At 42.5% G+C, this 24,246-nt stretch overlaps 1 protein-coding gene across 1 annotated transcript in view; it reads right to left on the bottom strand.

The window, feature by feature from the left end:
• LOC147033408 (E3 ubiquitin/ISG15 ligase TRIM25-like) overlaps positions 1-24,246 on the bottom strand; it is a 65,932-nt gene that overhangs the window by 20,175 nt on the left and 21,511 nt on the right. Inside the window, exons 2-6 of the mRNA XM_085854206.1 lie at positions 19,041-19,677; positions 18,090-18,185; positions 17,268-17,501; positions 12,640-12,662; positions 4,176-4,303 (exon numbers count right to left, since the gene is read on the bottom strand). Coding sequence (XP_085710332.1) covers positions 4,176-4,303; positions 12,640-12,662; positions 17,268-17,501; positions 18,090-18,185; positions 19,041-19,677 — 1,118 coding nt within the window. The remainder of the gene's footprint in view (positions 1-4,175; positions 4,304-12,639; positions 12,663-17,267; positions 17,502-18,089; positions 18,186-19,040; positions 19,678-24,246) is intronic.

Raw genomic sequence — 24,246 nt, forward strand, 5'->3', positions numbered from 1 at the left:
TTTTTTGCACCCAGTACATTTCCCACAGCAGAAGCATTTGAACCAATTAGGTCTATATGTTGAAGAATAGTTGAACCTATACCTAGTAGATTAGAGTATCAATTATCCCATCTCCTTTTTTTCGAAATCGATGTCTGACACCCCTTTGTCTCTTAGGTTTATGGTATCCTCTCCCAAGATACATACCTTCACCCTTGTAGTATGGGGAAAGGAACATCCGATCCCCTGTTATTATTTTATATTTTCCCAACTCGTGTTTCCTCACAATAACCATCATATTTATTTATTGGAAAACTTCACGTCGGTGAATTCTGATGGATATAATTGCTCAGGAGATGGCTCAGGAGATGGCTAAATAAGAGCATTGAGAGAAGTTTATCATTTCATTTCTGCTCAACAAAGGCACTTAAACCAAGAACCAAGTTCCATGTAATCTTTGTGAATATACTCGATGGTGATGAATGTAATTGGAAAATTAAGTTGTTCCCCAAAGTGGAACATGGAAAAATTTTCATTGGTTCGATCTTTGAATGGAATGAAAATATGAAAGGAAAGAAGTGCTTTAATCAGCAAGCCTCAATTTTACATTTGCTTGTATGGGAGGGGGAGGAAATCAGTCTCCTATTTTGAGCTTTTGGGGCTTGAGTGAGTCTCAATTTTACATTTGCTTGTATGGGAAGGGGAGAAAATCAGTCTCCTATTTTACATTTGCTTGTACGGAAGGGAAGGGAATCAGTCTCAATTTTACATTTGCTTGTATGGGAGGGGGAGGAAATCCGTGTCCTATTTTGGCCTTTTGGGGCTTAAGTTATAAAGTTTTTCCCTTTTCCCCCATTCATTTGAATGGCTGCCTCAGAAGCCCCATTTATGCTCCACTAATGGTGGGTTGGTTTGGAAACTGTAAAAGAAAACAGGACATTTAAAGAAATAAATGCCTGGAAGGACATCACACCATTGTGGATGGGAAGAGACCGTCCATGTGATGAGCCAGATAGAGGGTTAAGAGGGAGGGAGGTTAGGCTCTGTGGTGTGTGAAACAACCTCCAGAGTTTGCTGAATGGTGCTCATGGACATGCAGTTGGACACGGCAGGGATGGTTCTGACTCACTGGGGACCAACAGGGTGTAATGCAGCGCAAGCTACGCTGTATGGGCAGGCAGCCAAACCTGAGCTGGTGAACCAGGTTTTCAAGCTTGTGACATGTGGGGCAATGGGCAAGCTTGCTCAAGGTGGGAGTGAGGTCGAACCACTGGTGAGCGGGTGCAATCCTATGCTGGTGAGCATGGATGCGCCCGTCGATGTGTGAGCTGGTGGAGGTGAAGGTCATGCCTGGCCTCGGGGTTTTCGAGGTGGACACTGTGGGGTCAACTTGGCACCCGGAGTTGTCGACTCATTGTAGATGGGGTGTGTGCTAGCGACCGCAGTGTGGGGGAGAATGGAGACGTTTAGTGGTAGAGCACTTGGAAAGAGACAGGCCATCTTGGGAGAATGTCAAACAGAGCCCGGTTTGGTTTTTAAACACACTTGTTCATACGATTTAGGAGTTGTCAGTTGTGATCAGCTGGCAGCACATGACAATGGATAGAGGTTGGATGAGAGTGAGACAAAGCCAGCAGTGGCTGCAGGAGAGGCTTATAAAGCCCAAAAGCATTGGGGCCACAGCAAGTAGTCGCATTTGGACATATGGGGCTGGAAATTTCAAATGGGAATTTATTTCAAGCAGCCTTGGTGGGAGTTGGTTCCCAGGCTGCAGAATTCAGGCCAGGTGGGGTGAGCCTCATGCGAGATTGACCCCTGCGATATTGGGTTGCATGAGCAGGATTTGGATGTGGGGTCCAACCACAGGTGGTGGTACCACCAGAGCTCCACAGGGAGTCTGCTGGGGTGTGGTGTCTTTAATCCAAGGGGCGCCATCTGTTCGAGAGTTTCGGGCCGGTGGGGTCGCTGGACCCTGGAGGGAGATGAGGCCTCCGTGGGCCCCTCGTGTGTCATGGTGTATCAAGAGGACTACTTGGGGGGAGGTCTTACAGGTTGCGCCTTGGTTGCGGCAACAGGGAGTGCCAGTAATAGCCTGAGGAGGTGACCACCAGGGCAAGCGGCCAAGCAGCCTCTCAGTTAGGCTCGGGAACAGCCAGCATGAGGACAGCTACAATGCTGGGTTGGTCTATGGACACAGGTCTCAAACTGCATGGACCTGGGATTGAGAACTGCCCACCAGACAATGACCAGAGACAATCTGTGGAAATCCATCATCCATTGGGACCATACTCTGTGCAGAGCGTTGGTGCTGCCTAAGCAATCTCCAAGGTTATTGGGCAAAGACTGGATGTGTCGCCACTCCGACACAGGATACCATCAAGCTGGCACTCATTTTGCCGACTTCGGAAAGATGACAGGCAGAGTCAACCCCACCTGGTATTAATTCAACAGCCGAGTGGGATTTAAACTCAGGATCCTAGGATCCCAAGCCCACCACTCTAACCATTAAGCCAACACCATGCATATCTGTGGAAAGTCATGTCGTTAAATTGGAATAACAGGGAAGGTCCAGAGGCAAGAATAACCTTCTAAGGATAGATAATTCACTGTGATTAATGGGCTTTCAGTTTGGAAAGAGAGCCCTGGGTACAATTGACATGGGATACATGGGAAGATTGGCTGCAGCAGGCGCTGCTGGTATTGAATGGGCAGCACGTTGGTCATTAGATTGTCAAATTTACCTTTCCCCATTGTCACGACTCGCTGTGCTTTGCTTTCGGGGGTATGCAGGTCAGTTGGGGAATTGGTATGTGTGACGGGCAAGAGTGGCCATGACAGCCAAGCACATGGACTGGGTGGTACGGGTTTAAAACGTGTGCATGCCTAAAAAAATATTTTATGGGTGAATTTTTATTATTTATTGTGTGTTATTGTGATTTTTAGAATGTATGGAGCCCATAGCACATAGGACATTGCATGTAAGGTCTGTGGACCCCAGATGGAGTTGAGTGGTGCATGTCCACAGGTAGATTGGGCTCTGATGAAGAGCGGGAAACCTGGGGCCCCTGCCATGCCTGGCCCCTGGTAGCCCAACAAATGAACGAGAATGGAAAACCTGCCGGGAGATGGGAAGGCCCGGCGAGGAATGCATAATGTAGTGCCATTTGGGTGACGCCATCCAGCAGGTTGTGCAACAAAGGGAGTTGTTGTGGTGCTGGGGGAGAAGGTGTATGGGGAGTCGAGGATTTCCCTCAACATGGGACTCTGTTTGTGCTGCGGGCACGCACACACTGACACACTACACACTACACACCACACACACACACACCCTTACAATGTAGGACCTCCACGCTGCTGAGTTGAGGCCACACCTGTCGGGAATTGAGATGCCATGGCCCTGCAGGGAATTAATGGTTGATGTTTTTGTCAAGTAAGAGTGTGGGAATATTTCTCTCAGCTCCATGCAACTTGATGGTTAGGTAGCTTCTAAATTGGTTTGCTTGCTCCTAAATTGGGAATTTGGGCTCAGCTGATAGCTGAAGCAGGTGACATCCCTTCGTGGATGTGGTCAATGAGATTAAATCCAGTGCACTTCCTTCATCCACCCAATCAGAAGTTGCCTCATAGAACTCCAATAAATTTGTTAAGGATGATCTCCCTTTAGTAAATCTCTGCTGACTACCTTCAACCAGTTTGAAATTATTTAAATGGTTCCCTATCCATTCTTTAATTGACGCCTCAAACACCTTCCCCACACCTGAAGTTAAACTACCAAGTGCAGAGTTCCCCAATTCTTCACTGGATCTTTTCAAAATTGTGGTGTTACAATTGCGACTCTCCAATTCTCTGCTACCTTTCCTGACTCCAACAAGCTGTTAATGATATCTGCCAACACCATGCTTATCTGCTCTTCAACTCAGTACTCCTGGATGCATATGATCTGGACCTGGATCTTTAGCATCCCTTTCTTTTTTCTGGTTATTTCTTCCCTTCCTCTAATTCTACTAGGATCTCATCAAAAAGCTATTGCTCAGCCCTGAGATAGATATTGCCAGCTAATGGTTATTCCCATCCTGTTGCAATTGTAGCTGTCCTAGCTCTCACTCAATCTTTGCCATACCGATGTGATAAACTTCATTTTTAATGTCCACAATACATTTCTTTACCATAAATCTTGTCTCCGTTATTTCACTTACTCTGGATCTCTTTCAGAAGATTCTCATTGAGCTGGATTAGTGAGTCCACATTCTGGTTCTCCACTGGGAACTCCAGCAAACTTGGTGGTGGAGGCTCTGTGGTTGTAGAATGTGACCTGGACTCCAGTCTGAGCAGAGAAGAGAGAAACATTCATTCAACAAAGAAGGAAGGTGGGGGTAGCCAAGGAAGATAAGGTAATTGATGAGATTAATGTATATATATATATATATATATATATATATATATATATATATATATATATATATATATATATACATATATATACATATACATATATATATATATATATATACATATATATATATATATATATATATATACATATATATATACATATACATATACATATATACACATATACATATATACACACATACATATATACACATATACATATATACATATACATATATATATATACATATATATATATATATATATATATATATATATATATATATATACACATATAGACATATATATATATATATATATATATATATATATATATATATATATATATATATATATATATATATATATATATATATGTCTACAAACAGCTAAAGTACATTAATAAAGTAAAATTAGATGTTGTTGTTCGTCTTTCGGCTGCTCCCGTTAGGGGTCGCCACAGCGGATCATCCGTTATGATCCGCATACTAATTTGGCACATGTTTTACGCCGGATGCCCTTCCTGATGCAACCTTGGTCGCCTCTTACGATACAGGGATAAGGATTGGGTTTCGCCATGATTCCGGGCTGCCCTACACCCTCTCATAGCGCGGCTCAGTGCAGAGCTCCCGTCCAAAGTAAAAATTAGATGTGGCTGCCAAATTATTTTGACCAATGTATTGCAAAATCAACTGTTAAATAATTATAATTTCCATGTGGCCAAAAGATGAGAGACATCGGGGGTTCATCCACCTGATAAATCATTTCAAGTTAAAATATGGATAATAACATGATTTTAGATGAAACTGGAGAAAACATTGAAGAACGAGATCTGTTACCTTAACTTTGATAGTGAGGAAGTAATTGTCAACCGATTTCGCGAATGACGAGATACCATCATAATAAAATACGCAATTTGGTTTCGGTCTGTCTGTCTGACCGCGATTCATTCACTTGTTACTTATCCAATCTCAATCAACCTTTCCATGGTGATGAAGAGTCATACAATGGAGGTTTTAGCACCTTCATTTTCCACAATCCCCAAAGGGGTTTTCTGCCTTGGATAAATGCCATGTTAAGGTGTTTAAATAGCTCATCATGGTGTTTTGTGTGGCATACCGACCAGAAGTAAACATTGTTAAAACCACAAACTATTCAGTCAATTCCATCCAATGCACGATTGCCTTTTCAAACAGTCACTTCTATTGCTTAACACAGGACTGAAAGACATTTGGAGTCCCCACCCCATGGGGCATGAACTCAGGGAACAAATGATAAAATCATTACACATTTCCTGCGTCCCCCAATGTTGGTTGCGTCTACAAAGTTTAATTTGAAAATGTATTAAAATGTTCCCGCAATTTAATTTTTCGGAATTCAAGCTTTGGAACACACCCCATGGAGTGGGGCCAAAAAATGATTCTGCACTTGCACGTTTTCGCCATGTGGTAATCGCAACTATGACATTTGGTGAATTTCTGCAAAAACGTTGAGGAGACAACGTGACGGATGGATGGACAGACGTAAGGACAGACAGAAAGACAGATGGAGAGATTACAAAATGCTTCAAGATGATAATCATGAGGCTAATAACATGGCCGAGTCTAAAGCATCATCGGCGAAGCGAATGTGAAATGTATAATCAAGTCGAAAAGGAGTTTGAATACAAATGGAACTCAACTATGTTGTTGTGCACAGACACGAACACATGACCCCCAATCCAGCCCACTCCTCAGCTGGTCTCTTCGGCAGTAGGTGTTTCTTGTCAAGATAAATTTGAATAAATTAAAAAGAATCATCATGGGTTTGCTTGAAAATAGTTGAAACCAGGTTGAAGGACAACATAGAGGAAGACCTTGACAAATAAGAGATGTGAGGAAGAAGGAGGGGTAGGCAAGAACATAAGCATTAAACAAGATGGATGAAGAAGCTCTCAGGGAGGAAAAACGGGAAATTTTGAAAGAGGTGGGCTTGGGGAGGGTTCATGGGGGTAGAAAAGATCATGCTTTTAGATAGGTGATGTCATATCTCACCTTTCCCTCCAGGGCTTCAAGAAAGCAGTGCACCACCACCTGTTCTCATCCCCAATTCTTACCCTTAATCGTAATACCCTCATTAACCTTTCCTAACCCAACCATCTGACTTGCTAGTTTTAGTGTTTCATCCCCTTCTCCCTCTCCCTCTCCTCTTTTCGTCTTTGTTCACTCCCTTGATGTTTGTCCCACTGTCATTTATAACCTTGCTCTTCCATGAGCCTCGCTTTTGCAAAGAAAAAAAAATTCCTTTGATGTGGGAGACCCACAAAGTGAGGGACGGATCAGGTGAAGATACATATTAAGACGAGCGACATTCCAAGGTTTTCACCTTCCTCTCCACCCAATCATTCCCCTCTTCCACATCGTTCCACTCTCCCTTGCACATTCATACCCTCTCCTCTAAAGTACCCTATCTACATGATTCTAACCCTCATCCCAACTCCTCTCACAAACTGTGTAACCTTATATAGATTGAGTTTCAGCGTTTCGGATAAGGTATCGACATGATTGACCAAGTGCCCTTCTCCAGTGTGTGTGTGTGTGTGTGTGTGTGTGTGTGTGTGTGTGTGTGTGTGTGTGTGTGTGTGTGTGTGTGTGTGTGTGTGTGTGTGTGTGTGTGTGTGTGTGTGTGTGTGTGTGTGTGTGTGTGTGTGTGTGTGTGTGTGTGTGTGTGTGTGTGTGTGTATGATTCGTTATCCCCATTATCAGGTTTCAGGAGGTGGCACGGAGTCCTCCCAGGATTCAAAGTATCCATATCTGCCCTGGTAAGGGATCACAGTTCATGGACCAAGCTATTGATTTTTGTTGTTCTCAGAGTATCATTCCAAGGTCTCTTTTCAGGATCATCACCAAACCCTGGACTGTCTCTTACTGCAGTTTGTTTGTGGTAATATTCCGAGGGATGTTTTTTCAAAGCTCAGTGAAGTTTTTCTTTATCGTTTCTGTTGCTCCACTTAGCACTGATACAATTACAATGCTCTTCAGCTTCCAACATCTCTTGATCTCATTTTTGAGGTCCTGGCATTTAGTCATTTTCTTGATTTCTGCATTTTTAAGCAACAATCACTGGGTACTGATACCTCAATCAGCAATGCCATCTTTTACTTTTTATTCCTGAGAAGTATGTTCGGTCGCAAGGCTTTGTTTTCTATGTTCACGCTCAATGGGATTGTCAAGTCATACGTAAGCATGACATCCTCATTTTCCATGATTGCCCTTGGTTCGTGTTTCCATTAATTTTATGGAACTGGGATGTTGAAATTTTTGCAGAAGTGCCAATGAATCACTTTGTATACTTTGTTGTGCCATTGTGTGTAAAGTTGTTCCGGTAGTTTTCTCATCCTGAAAGTGGGTGACTTTTACTTTTTCTTTTTGTATTGCAGAACCAACACTTGTCCGTCAGGCTCAGTCCCACCATCTTTTTTAATCCATTGATGTGGTGTCCTTGATCTTGGGCATTTATTATGATTTGTTCTACGTCCCAGTTGAGCTGACCTCTTCCTAGCCATTCCAAAGAGACTTCTTTGTCAATCTCATCTTGGTCCAATTCTATTTTGTATTTTCCTGCTCTTTTGTCGTTCTCCTTGTTGTTGGTGTATATTTGTTGATATTCTATATATCCATTTATTTTGTCTTTTGTCCCGTCGTTGGGTCTGTATTTGTTGCCGTTTCATATTCCTGTGTGGCATCTTCGATTCGCACCAGTTTTTGGAAATTATTTGCATGCTGAGTTAAGGATACTTTTTAAGGTTTGTTGTGTTCATGTTTGTTTACAAATTGAATCCGATAGTCTGTTAAGCATTTCAAATCCTCAGCTAGTCCAACACTCCCCATTCTGTGCACCTGGTTGAGTTCCATCAGTCTGCTCCCTCACTCTTGTCCTGGCAGGTACATTCTCTGGATGCACTGATTTTTGGAGAACATTTGCGTATGGGAAGGAGTTTTCTTGTTTTGATGTCTAACTTATTGATTCCTGGTTGGGGCCAGTCTATTATTACACAGCTGTTGGAACACTGGGACTGCGAGTTGGTTTATAGCTTCGATTTTGTTTCTTTGGGAGAGGTACGTTTTCAGGATCAGCTTCGTTCTATGTGCTTATTCATTGGCGATTGTTTTGTGCATTTGTTTGTGATATATTTGGTGTCCCTCTTCTACCCCAAGGTATTTGTATGATGCTTCATTTTTAAACTGCTGTCACACACTAGTGAGGGATTCACTCTTCAAAGGAATTGACAAGGTTTTTAACTCTTTTAAGAAGTTTTTATGTGTCAGGTTTGTTGGAGCATTCTTTTCGAGAAAAGAAATATTCAAGTTTTCATTGTTTTGATAAGCAGAAGTTTAAGGATGCTGTTAATTTTATTTTATTGAACACTTTTGTGTCCTTTTGTGGGATAATGTTTCAACAGGTTGAGGGTATTCCCATGGGTGGGAATTGCAGCCCCCAAGTAGTGGACATTTTTCTTATTTTCTGTGAGTTTTCATTCATGCAGAAACTGATGAAGGAGAACAAAAATTAGGATAAGCGAAAACATTATCTCATACATGTTGTTATATAGATGATATTTGTGTGGTTAACGATAATTTTTTTTGATAGGCAGCTTCACAAGATTTATCCAGATAGCCTGATTGTAAACAGGAGTGGTAATGATTGTACAGTTGCTGCATATCTGGATGTGTTGGTTAGAGTTGGACAGAATGGATTTAGTACAAGTGTTTATTATAAAGTTGATGATTTCAGTTTCCAGGTAGTCTTGTACACCATTCCAGGTTTCAATGTACCAATTAAAATGGGTTACAATGTTCTTTCACCTCAGCTACTGAGATTTGCAAGAATTTGTTCAATAAAGATGATTTTGTGGAACGTGCTGAGAAGGTTTTTTGCCATCATGTTAATCAGAGGATATTTGACTGATTGTTTGATCAGGTCTTGTGAGAATGTCTTTAGACTCCATCGTCACCTTTTATTTCACTTTGGTTGGTTTTCATGGAAACAAGTTCCGATTACATTGCATTTGATACAATAATAATGAATTAATTCTTTATTGAGGTAAATTATTTATTTAAAATTATTGGTTAAACAATATATATATATATATATATATATATATATATATATATATATATATATATATATATATATATATATATATGTTGTGAAAAAAACCATGTTCTCACCAAATTTAGTGTCCCGCCCACAACGTCACGTGACCTTTTTCAGGCTCCCAGGGATTGGTGGGATGGTCGGCACGTGGTGGGTGGACCGCATCAGAGCTGGGGCGCCATTTTGGGCAACAGACGTGGCTCTAAGATCGCGAGTGGAAAAATATATCGAGCGCTCCAAATCGCATGTTTTAAAAGCGATTTTCAAGTGATTTTCAAGACTTTCAACAGCGCAGTCGCGCTGATCGTTGATAGCTCCGTCTAAAGGATTGAGTTAAATCGGGACGAGTGCTATCGTTATTCCCGGCTATCGTCGAGTGGAGCTGTGAGTTGTACACCCTGTTTTGGAACTCTATTGTTGCCAAGAGTTCTGGCAGATTTTTTTTGTGCTGGGTATTCAATTCTGTTACCAGCCATTTTTGAGATCGAGCCAATAAAATATCGTGGCTACCCCTAGAGGCCGATTTGAAACACAGTGGTGCGTTTTGTTGTTCTCTTTGTCCACACATGGACTGCTTGAAGCTCGGACATTAACGTCAGTATTCCGTGCTAGAAGATACTAACAGCCGGGATCGCGACAATGTACATATATGTGTATGTATGTATATATATATATATATATACATATACATATACATATACATATACATATACATATGTATATACATATACATATATGTATGTATGTACATATATATATATATATATATATATATATATATATATATATATATATATATATATATATATATATATATATACATATACATATACATATACATATACATATATATATATATATATATATATATATATATATATATATATATATATATATATATATATATTGCGTGGTTGCTAGACTACCGTTATTCTCAGGTTTTCCGTCTGTCTGTATGTATGTAATGGACAGCTCTGGAGGCCAGAGGAGTCAACCGATTTTGATGAAACTTGACTGGTAGGTTCAAACCAGGATCGAGTTGTATGCTTTTGAGCACCGTTGCTATGGACGCCACCGTTGCCTCGCAACGGTGCTTTGAAATTATTGAAAAAATCCGAAAAATATTTTTATATTTTTTTTTTCGAAAATCAAAAATTGGCTTCTGCACTTTTATGCGCACCATAATCAACCTCTTTGTCAAAAATTTCAGCCTGATCCATCAAAAACTGTATGACTAGTTTGCAATTATGTAGCAACCACCCATGTCGCCTACTGGCGTGTGTGTGTGTGTGTGTGTGTGTGTGTGTGTGTGTGTGTGTGTGTGTGTGTGTGTGTGTGTGTGTGTGTGTGTGTGTGTGTGTGTGTGTGTGTGTTTATATATATATACATATTTATGTGAGGTATTTAGATAAAAAAATTAAATAAATAGGATTTATAAAATAAAATAAATAAAAAGTTTCTGAAACACATTATAAATAACCATTAAAATAATTTGTTGGTGGTTACTAAGATGTGCAATGCAGCATGTTAAAATCGGTTATTAATGACAGTTTGTCAATGGGAAGATGGAGGTTCTGTGTAATGAACATGTCTACAAGGTAAAGTAACACCGAAGCTTGTCATGCTGTACTTCTCAAGGGGATACACAGCAAAGAAACCAGAAACAATGATCACATGTGCTTTTAAAAGCATGTCCAAGTAAAAGCGACACCGATTGGTTCTGCGGCCGCGACGTCAATCATATTCCGAACGCCCTTTGGTTGATTCCGTCACCGCTATCTTGGCTCCGATTGACTCTGCTCCAGGTTGTTGTTCTGTCAAATTATTGTCATTCAGTGCAAAGAGCTTTCAATTGTGTGTGTGTGTGTGTGTGTGTGTGTGTGTGTGTGTGTGTGTGTGTGTGTGTGTGTGTGTGTGTGTGTGTGTGTGTGTGTGTGTGTGTGTGTGTGTGTGTGTGTGTGTGTGTGTGTGTGTGTGTGTGTGTGTGTGTCCCTCAAAATGCTTCAGGGTAATTCCACGTATTAATGGGCATGAAGCATAAAATTTGAAAATGCATTTTTCAAAAGGATTTCTGTTGGACGGTGTTTAGTTAGGTCTGAATTTTCATAATTTATGCGATATTTACTCCGTGGATGATGTCACGTGATTTGGCGGCCATCTTGAAAGAACTGCCTCAACGTCTTCCAACGGTAAGTCATTCTGTCTGTTATCATTTTGTCGAAAATATGGCTATTTGATGAATGTTTTAATCCGAAATAGTATTCGCTGATGAATATTACTGATATAGGATCAGGCTGTAGTACAATTTTTGAAACATTTCCACTGTTGTGTATCTTTTTTCGCATTTTATTGTACCAGGTGCACATTGCTACGTCCGTTACATTTTTTCGTGTTATTCACGCCTGCAGTCCACGGTCTAATGCCTTTTTGATCAAAATATAATTTTTGTTCAAAAAAAAAAACAACCAATTGTTCGCTGATGTATGTAAGAGATTGTATAGATATTATAAAATGCGGCCCAGCATTGACTATCCAATATGTGATCGCACGGGTTACATCCGTTACATTGCTGAGTTACGTCCGTTACAGTGAACTTTTCAAAATATTTTAACAAACAACAGACAGATCGTATCGTTGGAATATAGAAAGTATGCTACTAATGCTTAGTTTGCTTACCATGAATGAAAGGTATACTACAAATTCGTTATTTTTCAGGATTTATGAATTGTGCTATGGCCAGTTTTAGTTGTGTCCATTTCAATGTTACGTCCATTACGACTCTTAAATGTTGATGTTTGCTTTAGTAGTAGACTACAGAGTGGGGTTTGTACCAATATCAGAAAGCCATAGAGACTAATTACGATATGTAATAAAGAAACTCTCTATAATATAGCCAACCTTTTCAAAATTTCAACATTAGTGATGCAATTTTTGTCTCAATGTTACGTCCGTTACGCTGGAATTACCCTTCATGTTAAAGTACCAGGAGGAATGCACTTGGGTACTAGGAGGAATTTATTTATTTCGGCAGGTGAAGTTCAATAACGTAGTGTGTGATTAAAATATTCATTTTGAGTTTAAAGCATGAAAGTGACATGACAAATCCCCTGAAGAATTTATTTGTAATCTTACCTGTTAAGCAAATCGTTGTAACCCTGAAACGGTAAGAAATAAGCAAGGATCAGAATCAGACATACAATTCAGCCTAGCACAGGAGGGGGCCCTCCGGCCCAGCATTCCCACACATTTCCACCAATATCCATATACCCCTCCAGCAATCTATAATAACAAGTGTGTGCATGTGCGTGTTCGTGTGCATGTGCATGTGCATGTGCATGTGCGTGTGCATGTGCGTGTGCTCCACAACTCCTAGTGGCCCGAAACTTTGCATGCATGTTGAGGGAACGCCAAGGGAGTGAATGAATGAAAACTGGGTCTTTGGGAAAAATTTAAACACCCCTTTTGAAGATAATTAACGGTTTGCCTTCATGAATGGCTTCTCCTTGGTCAGCGCAACTTCAACTCACAGGGGTCTTCACTGCCATTTTGATTTCACTGCCTTGGAAACAAAAATGCCTTGCCTTGGAAACACAATCTACACTCATGGTCTAATTACCTCTGCCACTGAAGGTGAAGGAGGTTATGTTTTCACCCCTCTCTGTCTCTGTTTATTTGTCTGTCTCTCTGTGTGCAGGATATTTCAAAAAGTTGTGGACGGATCCGGATGAAATTTGGTGGGCATGTTGGGTGTGTGACCATGATGAATCCATTCGATTTTTGTGAAGATCTGAATCAGGATCTGACGACTAGAATTTCTTAAGTGATTCTTCACTATTGAGAGATAGGGATAAACTAATATATAGCACGATATGTCAAAAAAGTTGTGCATGGATTCAGATTAAACTTGGTGGACAGGTTGAGTGTGTGACCATGATGAATCAATTTGATTCGATTTTGGTGAAGATCTGAATCCGGATACGAGAGTTATTTAATTTTTAAAGTGATTCTTCACCATTGAGAGATAGGGCCAAAATTATATTTCAAAAAAGTATTGGACCAGATATGCTCTCGGAGATCAGGCATTACATTGCGGAGGTATGTGCTCCACCAAGTGCTGTTGTCGTTAAAGCGTACAATCGAAACATGATTTCGTATTTGAGGATCAGATCTCATGGACTAAATAATGTCGAAATCTGGAGTGAAATCTGAAAATGTTTCGAAACTTCTCATTCTTAGAACGAAGGGTAAAAGCGTATTCATTTAAGGAAGGCTATGTTTTCACCTTTCCATATTTACACATGAAAATGTTAAATTGCCAAGGCATGAAACAACTTTTTCTTCTCTTTCAACAATTATATGGAGCAATCGAGTTGAGCGACAATGGCTCAGTTCTCCGGGGGAAATCCTTGGAGTTTGTCTCAGCCTGTCATCCGACTAATGTTGGCAAAATGAGTACCAGTGTACTGGTATAGGGACACAGCATCAGCAGCATAATTGTGCCCCAACAAAATGATAGCAACCTGGCAGCCAAGCTGCGATAGGAAAGTAGTAGTAGTCGTAGTCCTGCCATTTCCTTAAAGCCATTGGTGTAGTGTCCTTCGTCTTGAGCATTTATAATGATTCGTTCTCCATCCCAGTTGAGCTGACCTCTTCGTGGCTATTCCAAAGAGCCTTCTTTGTCAATTCCCAATCTGTCCAAATATTTTGTTGTTCTCCGAGTTCTTGGTGCATATTTGTAGATATTTCCTTTTATCAATATATTTTGTCTTTTTTGCAATCATTGAGGCTGTACTTGTTTCCGTTTCATTTTCCTGTGTGGCAACTTCTCTTCCCACCTGTTTTTGGAAAATATTTGCCGGAGCGCGGACCACCCGCTCAGGGTGCCGGAGCGCGGACCACCCGCTCAGGGTGCCGGAGCGCGGACCACCCGCTCAGGGCGCCGGAGCGCGGACCACCCGCTCAGGGCGCCGGAGCGCGGACCACCCGCTCAGGGCGCCGGAGCGCGGACCACCCGCTCAGGGCGCCGGAGCGCGGACCACCCGCTCAGGGCGCCGGAGCGCGGACCACCCGCTCAGGGCGCCGGAGCGCGGACCACCCGCTCACGGTGCCGGAGCGCGGACCACTCGCTCAGGGTGATGGAGCGCGGACGGCAAAAGTATCTGCAGAGAGTGAACAATTCGCTCGGAATGACGTATCGCGGTTCCGCTGTCGACAATGGTTGCTCGGCAAGTGGCTTAAGCACTCATGCAAGCAGTCCAATTCAATCGTTGATAAGGAATGGCTGGGCTGGCCAGGCTGTTGCTGCATTCCATGTTGGATCCCTTTAACTTTAAAGCCGGTGTTAACCGTGCAAGCAGCAGTCCATGAAATAGAATGAATTAATTAAATAAATTGACTTTCTCCACAAAAGAGTTGCAGCATATTGCTCTCTCTCTCTGTCTGTCGAGTGCAGCCTGTGGCTGCTGGTTGCATCATTGGTTTGGATGCGGCTATGCTGCTGATGCAGTGTCCCCCTTACCAGTACACTGGTGCTCATTTTGCCGACCTCGGAAGGATGACAGGCTGAGTCAACCTTCTGGTGTATTTTAATTCAGCGGCCAACGGGGCTTGAACTCAGGACCCTACGATCCCAAGCCGTCACCCTAACCACGAGGCCAATGCCAGGCTAGCATAATGCTGAGCAACCCTGAAGACATCGCAAAGTTCAATCTCCCATAAAATAAATATTGCAGAAAATCCTCCATGTTGCCTCAACATCTGTGCACACGTCACGTGGTGCATCGGTTCGGGTCCGCACAAACATTATAACTTTATTTTAAAACATCCGTTTTTCACCAGATTTGCTTTGATTCCCTGTGGAGAACTTCGTGAAACCTCTGAAAATATACACAGATCTGGCAGATGCTATGGATAGGCAGTCCCCCTCAGGGACAGGGCATGAGGTCAATTTGTGAGTGCATGAAATCATAGCTCAATGAAGGTGGTTAATTCTCTCAATGAAGGTGGTTAATGTTGGAACTTTCCTAAATTTTTGGTTCACTCAATATAATTCTCCAAATAGTCGAAAAAGACAAGCTGAATGCTTTTGAAATTTCACATTTTCTTCTGTATGTGTGGAGGAGGGACCATCGCCTTGTTTGCTAAAAAATAACAAATAAGTCTATCGGCTTAGTTATAAGACTCGTTTATTTCTTCAAATCATCAGTGTTCACTCCAGATTTCGGCAGTTATTTAGTCTGGATGATATCCGATCTTAAAAAACTCAAATAATATTTCAATGACGTACTTTCATTAGTCAGTGAGAATCGATCGTGGAAAATCATGTCACATATTCATGAAATCGCTACAAGCTCCTAATTTGAAAACTAGAGCACTTACAAAATCAATGTAGACAGCAATTCATAGCTATTATGAACAGGCATTTGATCATCCGAGTGAGCTAAGTGGAAAAAAGACTTTATCATTACGAAATCATTGCAGACATATCAAGACAGGGTTGAGCAGGCCAAAAAAACATGGCAGCTTCAGACCCCACGAGGTTTCCCAGGAAACAACTTAAGACCCCACATAGAGTGGTGAACGAGGATGCGTCTGATCAAGGACATAATTAAATAAGGCCGTTAATTATCTTCAAAAGGGGGGTTTTAATTAACCCAAACACCCAATTTTCAATCACACACTTCCTTGGAGGTTTCTTCATATGCATGAAAAGTTTCAGGCTGCGAGGTTTCATGGTTTTGGAGTTATGGAGGACACACACACACACACGTTTCGATTATAACACATATATATATATATATATATATATATATATATATATATATATATATATATATATATATATATATATATATATATATATATATATATACACACACACACACACACACATATACATACATACACTATGTATATGTGGGAAAACTATGCACCCAGAACAGGTATTAAACCCAGGTCCTCTGGTAAATCATACCAGTGTTCTGCCATCTAAGGGATCTGAGCATCCCACATATAGAAACACCACTCTCATTCCGCTACTACTTCCTGGACACTCACTGCCATCCATAAGAGCAGTGACGGCCTGTACATGAGAGGATGTTCATGATTTAATGTATGATCATATAATGGAATGTGTGATTGAAGTTGTAACTATGTGATAATACATTAAATCGTCTCGTGAGAAGAGTCCGATTCGTGATGTTGCATTGACGGGTTGACTGCCTGGACGCAACCAAGATTGAGGATCTACAGTACTGAAGCAAAGTAATCTACTGATGTGGATCCGTGACCGAGGCTGTGGATCTGCCATTCGGAGAGGTTCTGGGCTGAAAGAATCGAAACCTCGAGGAAGAACGGCTCCCAGCTAATATCCTTGATCCGTGTGGTTTGGGGGAAATCATTCAATTGCTTTTCCGTTAAGGTTCTTACTTTAGGTAAGTGAACTAGAGATAGGAAAAAAAAAAAACTGTGTGTGTGTGTGTGTGTGTGTGTGTGTGTGTGTGTGTGTGTGTGTGTGTGTGTGTGTGTGTGTGTGTGGGTGTGTGTGTGTGTGTGTGTGTGTGTGTGTGTGTGTGTGTGTGTGTGTGTGTGTGTGTGTGTGTGTGTGTGTGTGTGTGTGTGTGTGTGTGTGTGTTGCACATATGTGAAAGCTTATTTCAAACCAAAGCCTCAAGATCCTGTTCTGAATTACTAAGCAAGTCCTGCTGAAGCGAAACTGCAAAACTTTTTCTCCTTTTTTAAATGTTTATAACAAGCCTCACCTCCAGAAATGAAACGGCCTCCAGCTGCACAAGTGATGTTTTCAGGGTGCATTCTGTTTCACAGAGAGAATCCATTTCCTGTTGCAAGTTCTCCCTCTGGTGTTCAAGGTGAGAAAGCTTCGCACTCTGCCTCTCACTGAGCCACCTCTTCATCTGATTTACCTTTTCATCCACAGCTCGATACATCTCTCTTCTCTCCACTTCTAGCCTTTCTTCTTTCTCTCTGCCTGACACCTGGTGAAAATCATTTCTGTTCATTAAAGTTTCATGAAAAATTTGAGGTTAAGAAAAACCATAAACTCCGTTAGAGGGTCAATAAACTGACTTTAGGATACATTTTAAAAGAAAAACTAAAGTGTAAATAGAAACACTCTCGGCTGCAACACTGATCAGTTCCAAACCACTGGGGTTTCAACACTTCCCAAGTCCAGATTGGTGTTAACGAGAGCATCTTTGACACATAAATGAATCAAAACAAGTGGATCGGAATGGAAGTTGAAGAAAAACATGAAAAGATCTTCCTGAGAACAAAGAGTAAGGATTGAAAGTTTCTTTCAAACATCTAAATGTGATTGTTTCTGAAATCTCCTGGAATTTCATTTTCTTTCATCCCCATCCATCTCGATTCTCTTCTCATTGCTCTGTCCAATTTGATTTCATTATAATAATTTTTTTTTTTTTGCCAATAAACCTCAATTTTGTTTCACAATCAATGTAACTACACTAAAAAGATAATCCTCTCTTGAAATACAGATTGTAATCGTATTCCATATTATATTTTCATTGTGTTAAAAATGATAGCCAATCCTAAGTGATTCCTACCTGTGTATCCTGAACCTCTTTCTGCACCTGCTGCAGCTGGGACCCAACTCGCTTTATCGACTCAACCAGAGGAGGATACTTTGCAGATAAAATTCCCTGCATGGATTACATAAATTCAAATTAACAATAAAATCGTACAATTAATATGGAAATTAAAGGTTTTACATTGAAATATCACAGTGATTGTCGTTTGAAGGTTGAACATTGAAAAATCTCCTTTGTTTAACTTGATCCAGATGCAGGATAAGAAGAGAAAAGAGGAATATTAACTCGAATGGGAATTCTAGAATCATAACGTGGCAGGAGGATTGCTGGTAAAACTGCCCTGAATTAATAACTACGAGACATTAGCACGACGAGTATCCCTTATGTTGATCTGTGACGCGAGCACGTCATGTGCTGAAGATAATTTGGTGTAAATATTGATGTGTGAATATCATTTGATAAATATGAAAATAAACCTTCACCCACACACGTATCCATAAACTCATCTCCACCCTTATAAATAAGAAATAAATATGTTACACCTGGAGTGTCTTCCGACGCGCAGGCCAGGAGTTACCTCAACGTGTCTGCCGTCCCTCACATAGACGTTTAAACTTGGTGTCCTGTTTGCTATCATTAGTTGCTGAATGTTAAAGTTCCCACACTGTCCTTCATAGAGCATAGGTGAGTTATCACTGGCAGCATGATCAATTTCCAATTTCCTTCCTGGACTGCGGGTAGCAAGTGGTCTGGTCTTCTTCAACACCAGTTACATGGCTGGCCATATGTGTGACAATGGTTGCTGTCTGGGCCGGTTATTTCAAATGATTATTGTCAACAGTCTTTTTTAAAACAAGGAAGGAAACCAATATCTATTCAATCATCAATTTCATTATAAAGCCACAATCAAATCCTCAACAAATTATGGAGAAATGAGAAAAGTATTTTTTCAACCGATTCCAGTACCTTGAATTCAGCAAGAGCCACCTCCACAGGTACAACTTCATGGTCCTGATGTTCACCTTTACACATCAGACACACCAAGGTCTCATCATCCTTGCAGTAGAAGTCGATCGAGTTCGCTTGCTCGGTACATCTCAGATCTTCCATTATAATTTCCAGCTCCACAAGTTTGTGCCCTTTGTGTTTATTAGTCTTCCCGTGCCCCCCACAGCACAGCATATCACATGTTATACACCGCATTGCTGCCTCTTCATTGCAAACCTCAGTGTGATCCTCACAGCCTCCCACCTTCACCATCCTTTTCACTGGAACATCATCACCTTCACCATCATTGGCCTCAACTTGACCACTAACGCTTTCACTTTCTCTCAGCTTCATCTGTTCTACCAAGCTTGCAAGGATCACATTCTTCTTGAGTTTTGGTTTTTGAGGAAAGACCTCACGACAGTTTGGACAACGACAGGCAGCGGATACTTCCCGGCTCTCCCAATACTTCTCAAGGCAGTTCAAACAAAACGAGTGTCCACAATACAGCGCAATGGGCTCTTCAAACAGTTGTAAACAGATTGCACATGTGAGGTCACTCGTACTATCTTTGACATAAGACGACGCCATTTTCCCAGGAACAGAGAGATGGAACCTGCTGGTCAGATGAGGAGCAATTACGAGAGAATCATCATAACGATACTCAGCAATCAACTTAGAAAACAAGACACCCTTCCCTCACACACCTCACACCCCTGACCAGTGAACATAAGTTGATAATCCCTTGGAGATAGAATCATTACCAAAAAAAAAAAAAAATGTTTTCCGAGAATTGCAGCCAACATCGTGGCTCCTCACCGATAAGGGCTGCACCATCGTTTTGGGTGGCACAGCCAGTGGTGGTGGAGAGCCTTGATCGGTCAGCGCTTCTTTTTGGTTGACAGTCAAGCCTCATGGTAGAGGTAGAACACACAATGGATCAGGACACAACAGAACAAAAGATACAGAAGGAGGAGAAGGGGAAAATGCCAACAGCAGGATTGAAGGACAAAAATGGATAAATGAGGGCTAGGGATATGGCGAGGAATGAGGGGTGGGGGAGAATGTACGTGATGGACATGATGCACACAGAAGCAACCATTCAGGAAGGAAAACTGTAAATTTGGAAGGATGTGGAGGACAATTTTTTTTTGGGGGGGGGGGGAAGGGGAAAGAAAGCATCTTGGTTTTTGATGTGGGACGATTTGAGATGTGGTGAAAAGCTGTCTTAAAAGACCTGGAGGGAAGAATGAGATTGAAGATGATGTGGAAGTTTGTTCTACAAGTGGTAATAAAGAAGAATGAATCAGGGGAAGTTAGCAATGGTCGCAGACTGAGATAGGCTCACTAAAAAGGGATTTATTGTGGACCATGTACACCCCACAAACATTGGGGGTGGGGAGGGACAAAACATGGAGAGAGCAGATGGTGCAAGACCAGAGAGGAGGTGGTGGAAGACAGAGACCCGCTGACCTGTCTGCAATGGCAAGGTGATAGGCCCAACGACACAGCATCAAGGTGAGAAAGTTGTGAGGCAGGGGAGCCAGCCCATAGGGGAGAAAAGTACTCCATCAAGCTGTGGATGAAGGCCTTGTAGGTGGATCGAAGTTTAGTTGTGCAAAGGAAGGACGATGGACAATGCCTAGTCGCCAACTGGCTTTGGAGGCCAACCTCGAAATGTGATTTGCCCCCTCCCCAAAAAGATCATCGCTGATGGTGAGACCCATGAGTTTGATTGACTGAACTTCCTCAAGAGGATTGTTAAGAAAATGTATGGGAGGGGGTGGGGGGTGGGGGCGGAGTTGTCATGCAGTATTTTGGGAAAGTGAGAGAGAGAGAGTGAGAGTGTGAGATTTGTCTGGATTGAAAGGCACATTCGAAATGTTTAACCAGCCATCTGAAGCAAGGATGTCACGACAGAGGGTGGAGTCAACTGAAAATAGTTGAAGTGGATTTTCCAGGGAGTCAAATAGATCATTGATGAAAATTAGGAACAGGATTGGACCCAGAACACTGTTTTGGGGCCAGCCTTAACAAGAAGAGATGACACGCATTGCGTTTGAGAGTAGCTGAAGTCAACCGCCATGTGTGGAGTTGGCCTTGGATGCCAGAGGCAGAGAGGTTGGAGAACAAGTCGAGGTGCTAGACTCTATCGAAAGCTCGAGATAAATCTGGAGAGATGGCCATGATCTCATGTCTCACATTGAGGGCCTCCATCTAACGTTGGGAGAGTAAGAGCAGCATGTCCAAGGTAGATTGACCTGGTCTGAATCCGAATTTTGATCAGATATAAGGCAGTTAGAGAAAAGGAAGAATTACATATCCACAGTGACGATGGATTCCAGGACTTTACTGATGATAGAAAGTAATCTGATAGGTCTGTCGTTAAAGGGATTGCTTTTTGCACTTTTTTAACCGACACCAGTGAAGGTGGACAGAGGATATGTTTTCATCCCTCTTTGCCTGTCTCTCTGTCTGTGAGCAGAATATCTGAAAAAGTTATGGACGGATTCGGACGAAGCTTGGTGGAGAGGTTGGGTGTGTGGAAAGAATGAGAAGATTCAATTTTGTTGAAGATCTGGACCCAAATCCGGACACTAGAATTTTTAAAGTGATTCTTCATCAATGATAGATGGGGCCAAAAATGATTATATTGTTAAGGCTGTGGAAATTCGCAGAACACCATAAAGGTTCCTTAGGCCTAAGTCACATTTGCTCTACGGCGAGGATACGGCGGCCGTACGCCCTCTGAATTGACAGAAACGTGCGGCGGCCGCAGAGTTTCTGAGGTGGCATCAGGGTGGCCCTACGCAGTATGGCTATATTTTACAGGGTGTAAAGTAGCCGTGGAATTATAACGCGGAGTTAGAACTTTTTTCATTTCTACGTTCGCCGTAGCAATTCGACAAGCCGAAAAAAAAAATGGTAAAAAAAAAATAAAAAAAATTAACCCATTCGTTACCGTCCGTCTGGCCGCACGTTCGCCTTAGGGTCCCCCTGCGGTCGCCTTGCGGTCACCTTGCGTCTGCCTTGAAAATTCTATGGCCGCCGCAGGAACGCCCGAAGGTTACCGTGTGACATCAAATCAAAGACCGTACGGCAACCCCACGCTTTCGGTCTCCACAATTTATAAATACGCCGTGCAGCTCCCCGAAAAATAAAAACATATGTGACTGCTACATTGTGTGACCGTGGAAATACTGCGGCCGCCGTATAATTGCTAATGGCCGTAGATTTTGGAGACCCCACGGCCGCCGTGGCAAATGTGACCTGGGCCTTAGATCAGTTATCCCAGTGAGTGTTCAGATAGGTTTACCCACCGTTGTTTCGAGGGAATCCTTCGTGTTCACCGGGCTGTGACCCTTTGAGGTAGGTTTTTCTGTTGCTGTCGTTATTTTGGACCGACGATATCTCGACCACCATTACAGCAACCAACTTCACCCCCCAAACAACCACAACGCCAACAACAACCGAATCACCACAACCACGATCACAACCACGCCACAACAAGTACGCCACCATCTAACCATCTCCGCCACTACGCCACCTATCGAACACCATCCTCCACAAACCACGCTACAACCCTTTCCGCATCGACAGCCATCCAAGAGCGCCAAGTAAAGGGACCAAGGAAGGAACTTCAATGACGCGCGGATTTTCCCGTCTTTTTTTTCTCCGCGTTTGGTTTGAGTGGAAGGGCGAGGCAGCTCGCTCGCGATTGGTGGATACGAGGAATGAGGCGCTCGGAGCTGAGGAACGCCCCTTTTCGAGAAGCTTCTCGAAGGGAGGCGGAGCCGAAAACGGGGAGGGGCGAAGCGCTGAGCCCCAGGGGATATAAGGCGGACAGCACGCGAGCTTCGTGTCTTGGTCTTCGGGTTGGCCTGTGTCTGTCGTTTGGTGGCTTCGTGGAACGACGTGGTTTCAAGCTGCAGCTTAGTCTTCGTCGTGGTGCTGATAACGCCAAGTCGCGAGGGGTGTGTGAGGAGGACCAGCTCTGCCGTGCAGTCGGGAGGAGAGTGCCGGAGAGAGCTCGCTGACCGTCGCACCACGAGGATGCAGGTAACCTGCTATGGTCTCGTGGGACCCTTCGGTCTCCAAGGTCCCGTGTCATAAAGACCCAAGTGGTCCAGCCTGACCCCCTTGTCTGTGAGGGGGTCTTTTCTTGTGTTTCTTTTGGGTTTTTGAATGAATGTTGTGGCGCCGTCTGTCAAGTAAAACTGCCTTAGTGACCGTACATTAATTTTATTAATTATAGTCGGTCGTAGTGCTTTCCCTTGCCTGTTGTTTCTATTTGCCTACTTACGCACTTTATAATAAATGTGCTGGTCTAAAGGTACCCCGCTCGTCCAGTCCTCCTTTCACCCCATTGAAATGCCATCTTGCATCGTGGAATAAATAGTTGGGTTTTAAAAACCCGGTAAATAGAATCGGATCCGGCGAGGTCGGCGATAATACCCGCTCGGTTATTGCTGCACAACGGAACAGACCGCTTAAGCGGTTCGTGTCCCAAGCCGACCTGCGTCGATGTACGGTCGCCCGGCGAGTGACCCTATCTTGCGCGGGTAGACAATTGGCACGGCCGTGGTGAGGTTGAAGACCCACCCGTGACAGGGTTCCAGCATTAGCTCCGGAAAGTCACGACTGAATTGTCCGTCCGGTGGGCGACGCGGTTGCTATTAGTGGAAAGTGGCCGATCGCACGCCGGCGGGCGCGAATTCATAACAAAAAAAAAAATATATATATATATATATATATATATATATATATATATATATATATATATATATATATATATATATATATATATATATATATATATATATATATATATATATATATATATATATATATATATATATATATATATATATATATATATATATATAAGCCTGGTGTTGGCTTAGTGGTTAGGGTCATGGCTTGGGATCCCAGGGTCCTGAGTTCAAGCCCCGTTGACTGCTGAATTAACATCAGGGGGTTGACTCAGCCTGTCATCCTTCCGAGGTCGGCGAAATGAGTACCAGTATACTGGTCCCGGTGTATGCCCCGGTTAGAATAGGTGTACCATATCCCCGTGTGTCGTAAGAGGCGACCAGGGTTGGCGTCAGGAAGGGCATCCGGCCATAAAACATTGCCTCAAGAAAAAGCCAACCCCTGCACAGCAGGGGAAAATGGCTGTAAAAAC

Source organism: Eptatretus burgeri, chromosome 2, assembly GCF_056783735.1.
Source record: "Eptatretus burgeri isolate ZD-2024b chromosome 2, Ebu_testis_v1, whole genome shotgun sequence".
Taxonomy (NCBI): Eukaryota; Metazoa; Chordata; class Myxini; order Myxiniformes; family Myxinidae; genus Eptatretus; species Eptatretus burgeri.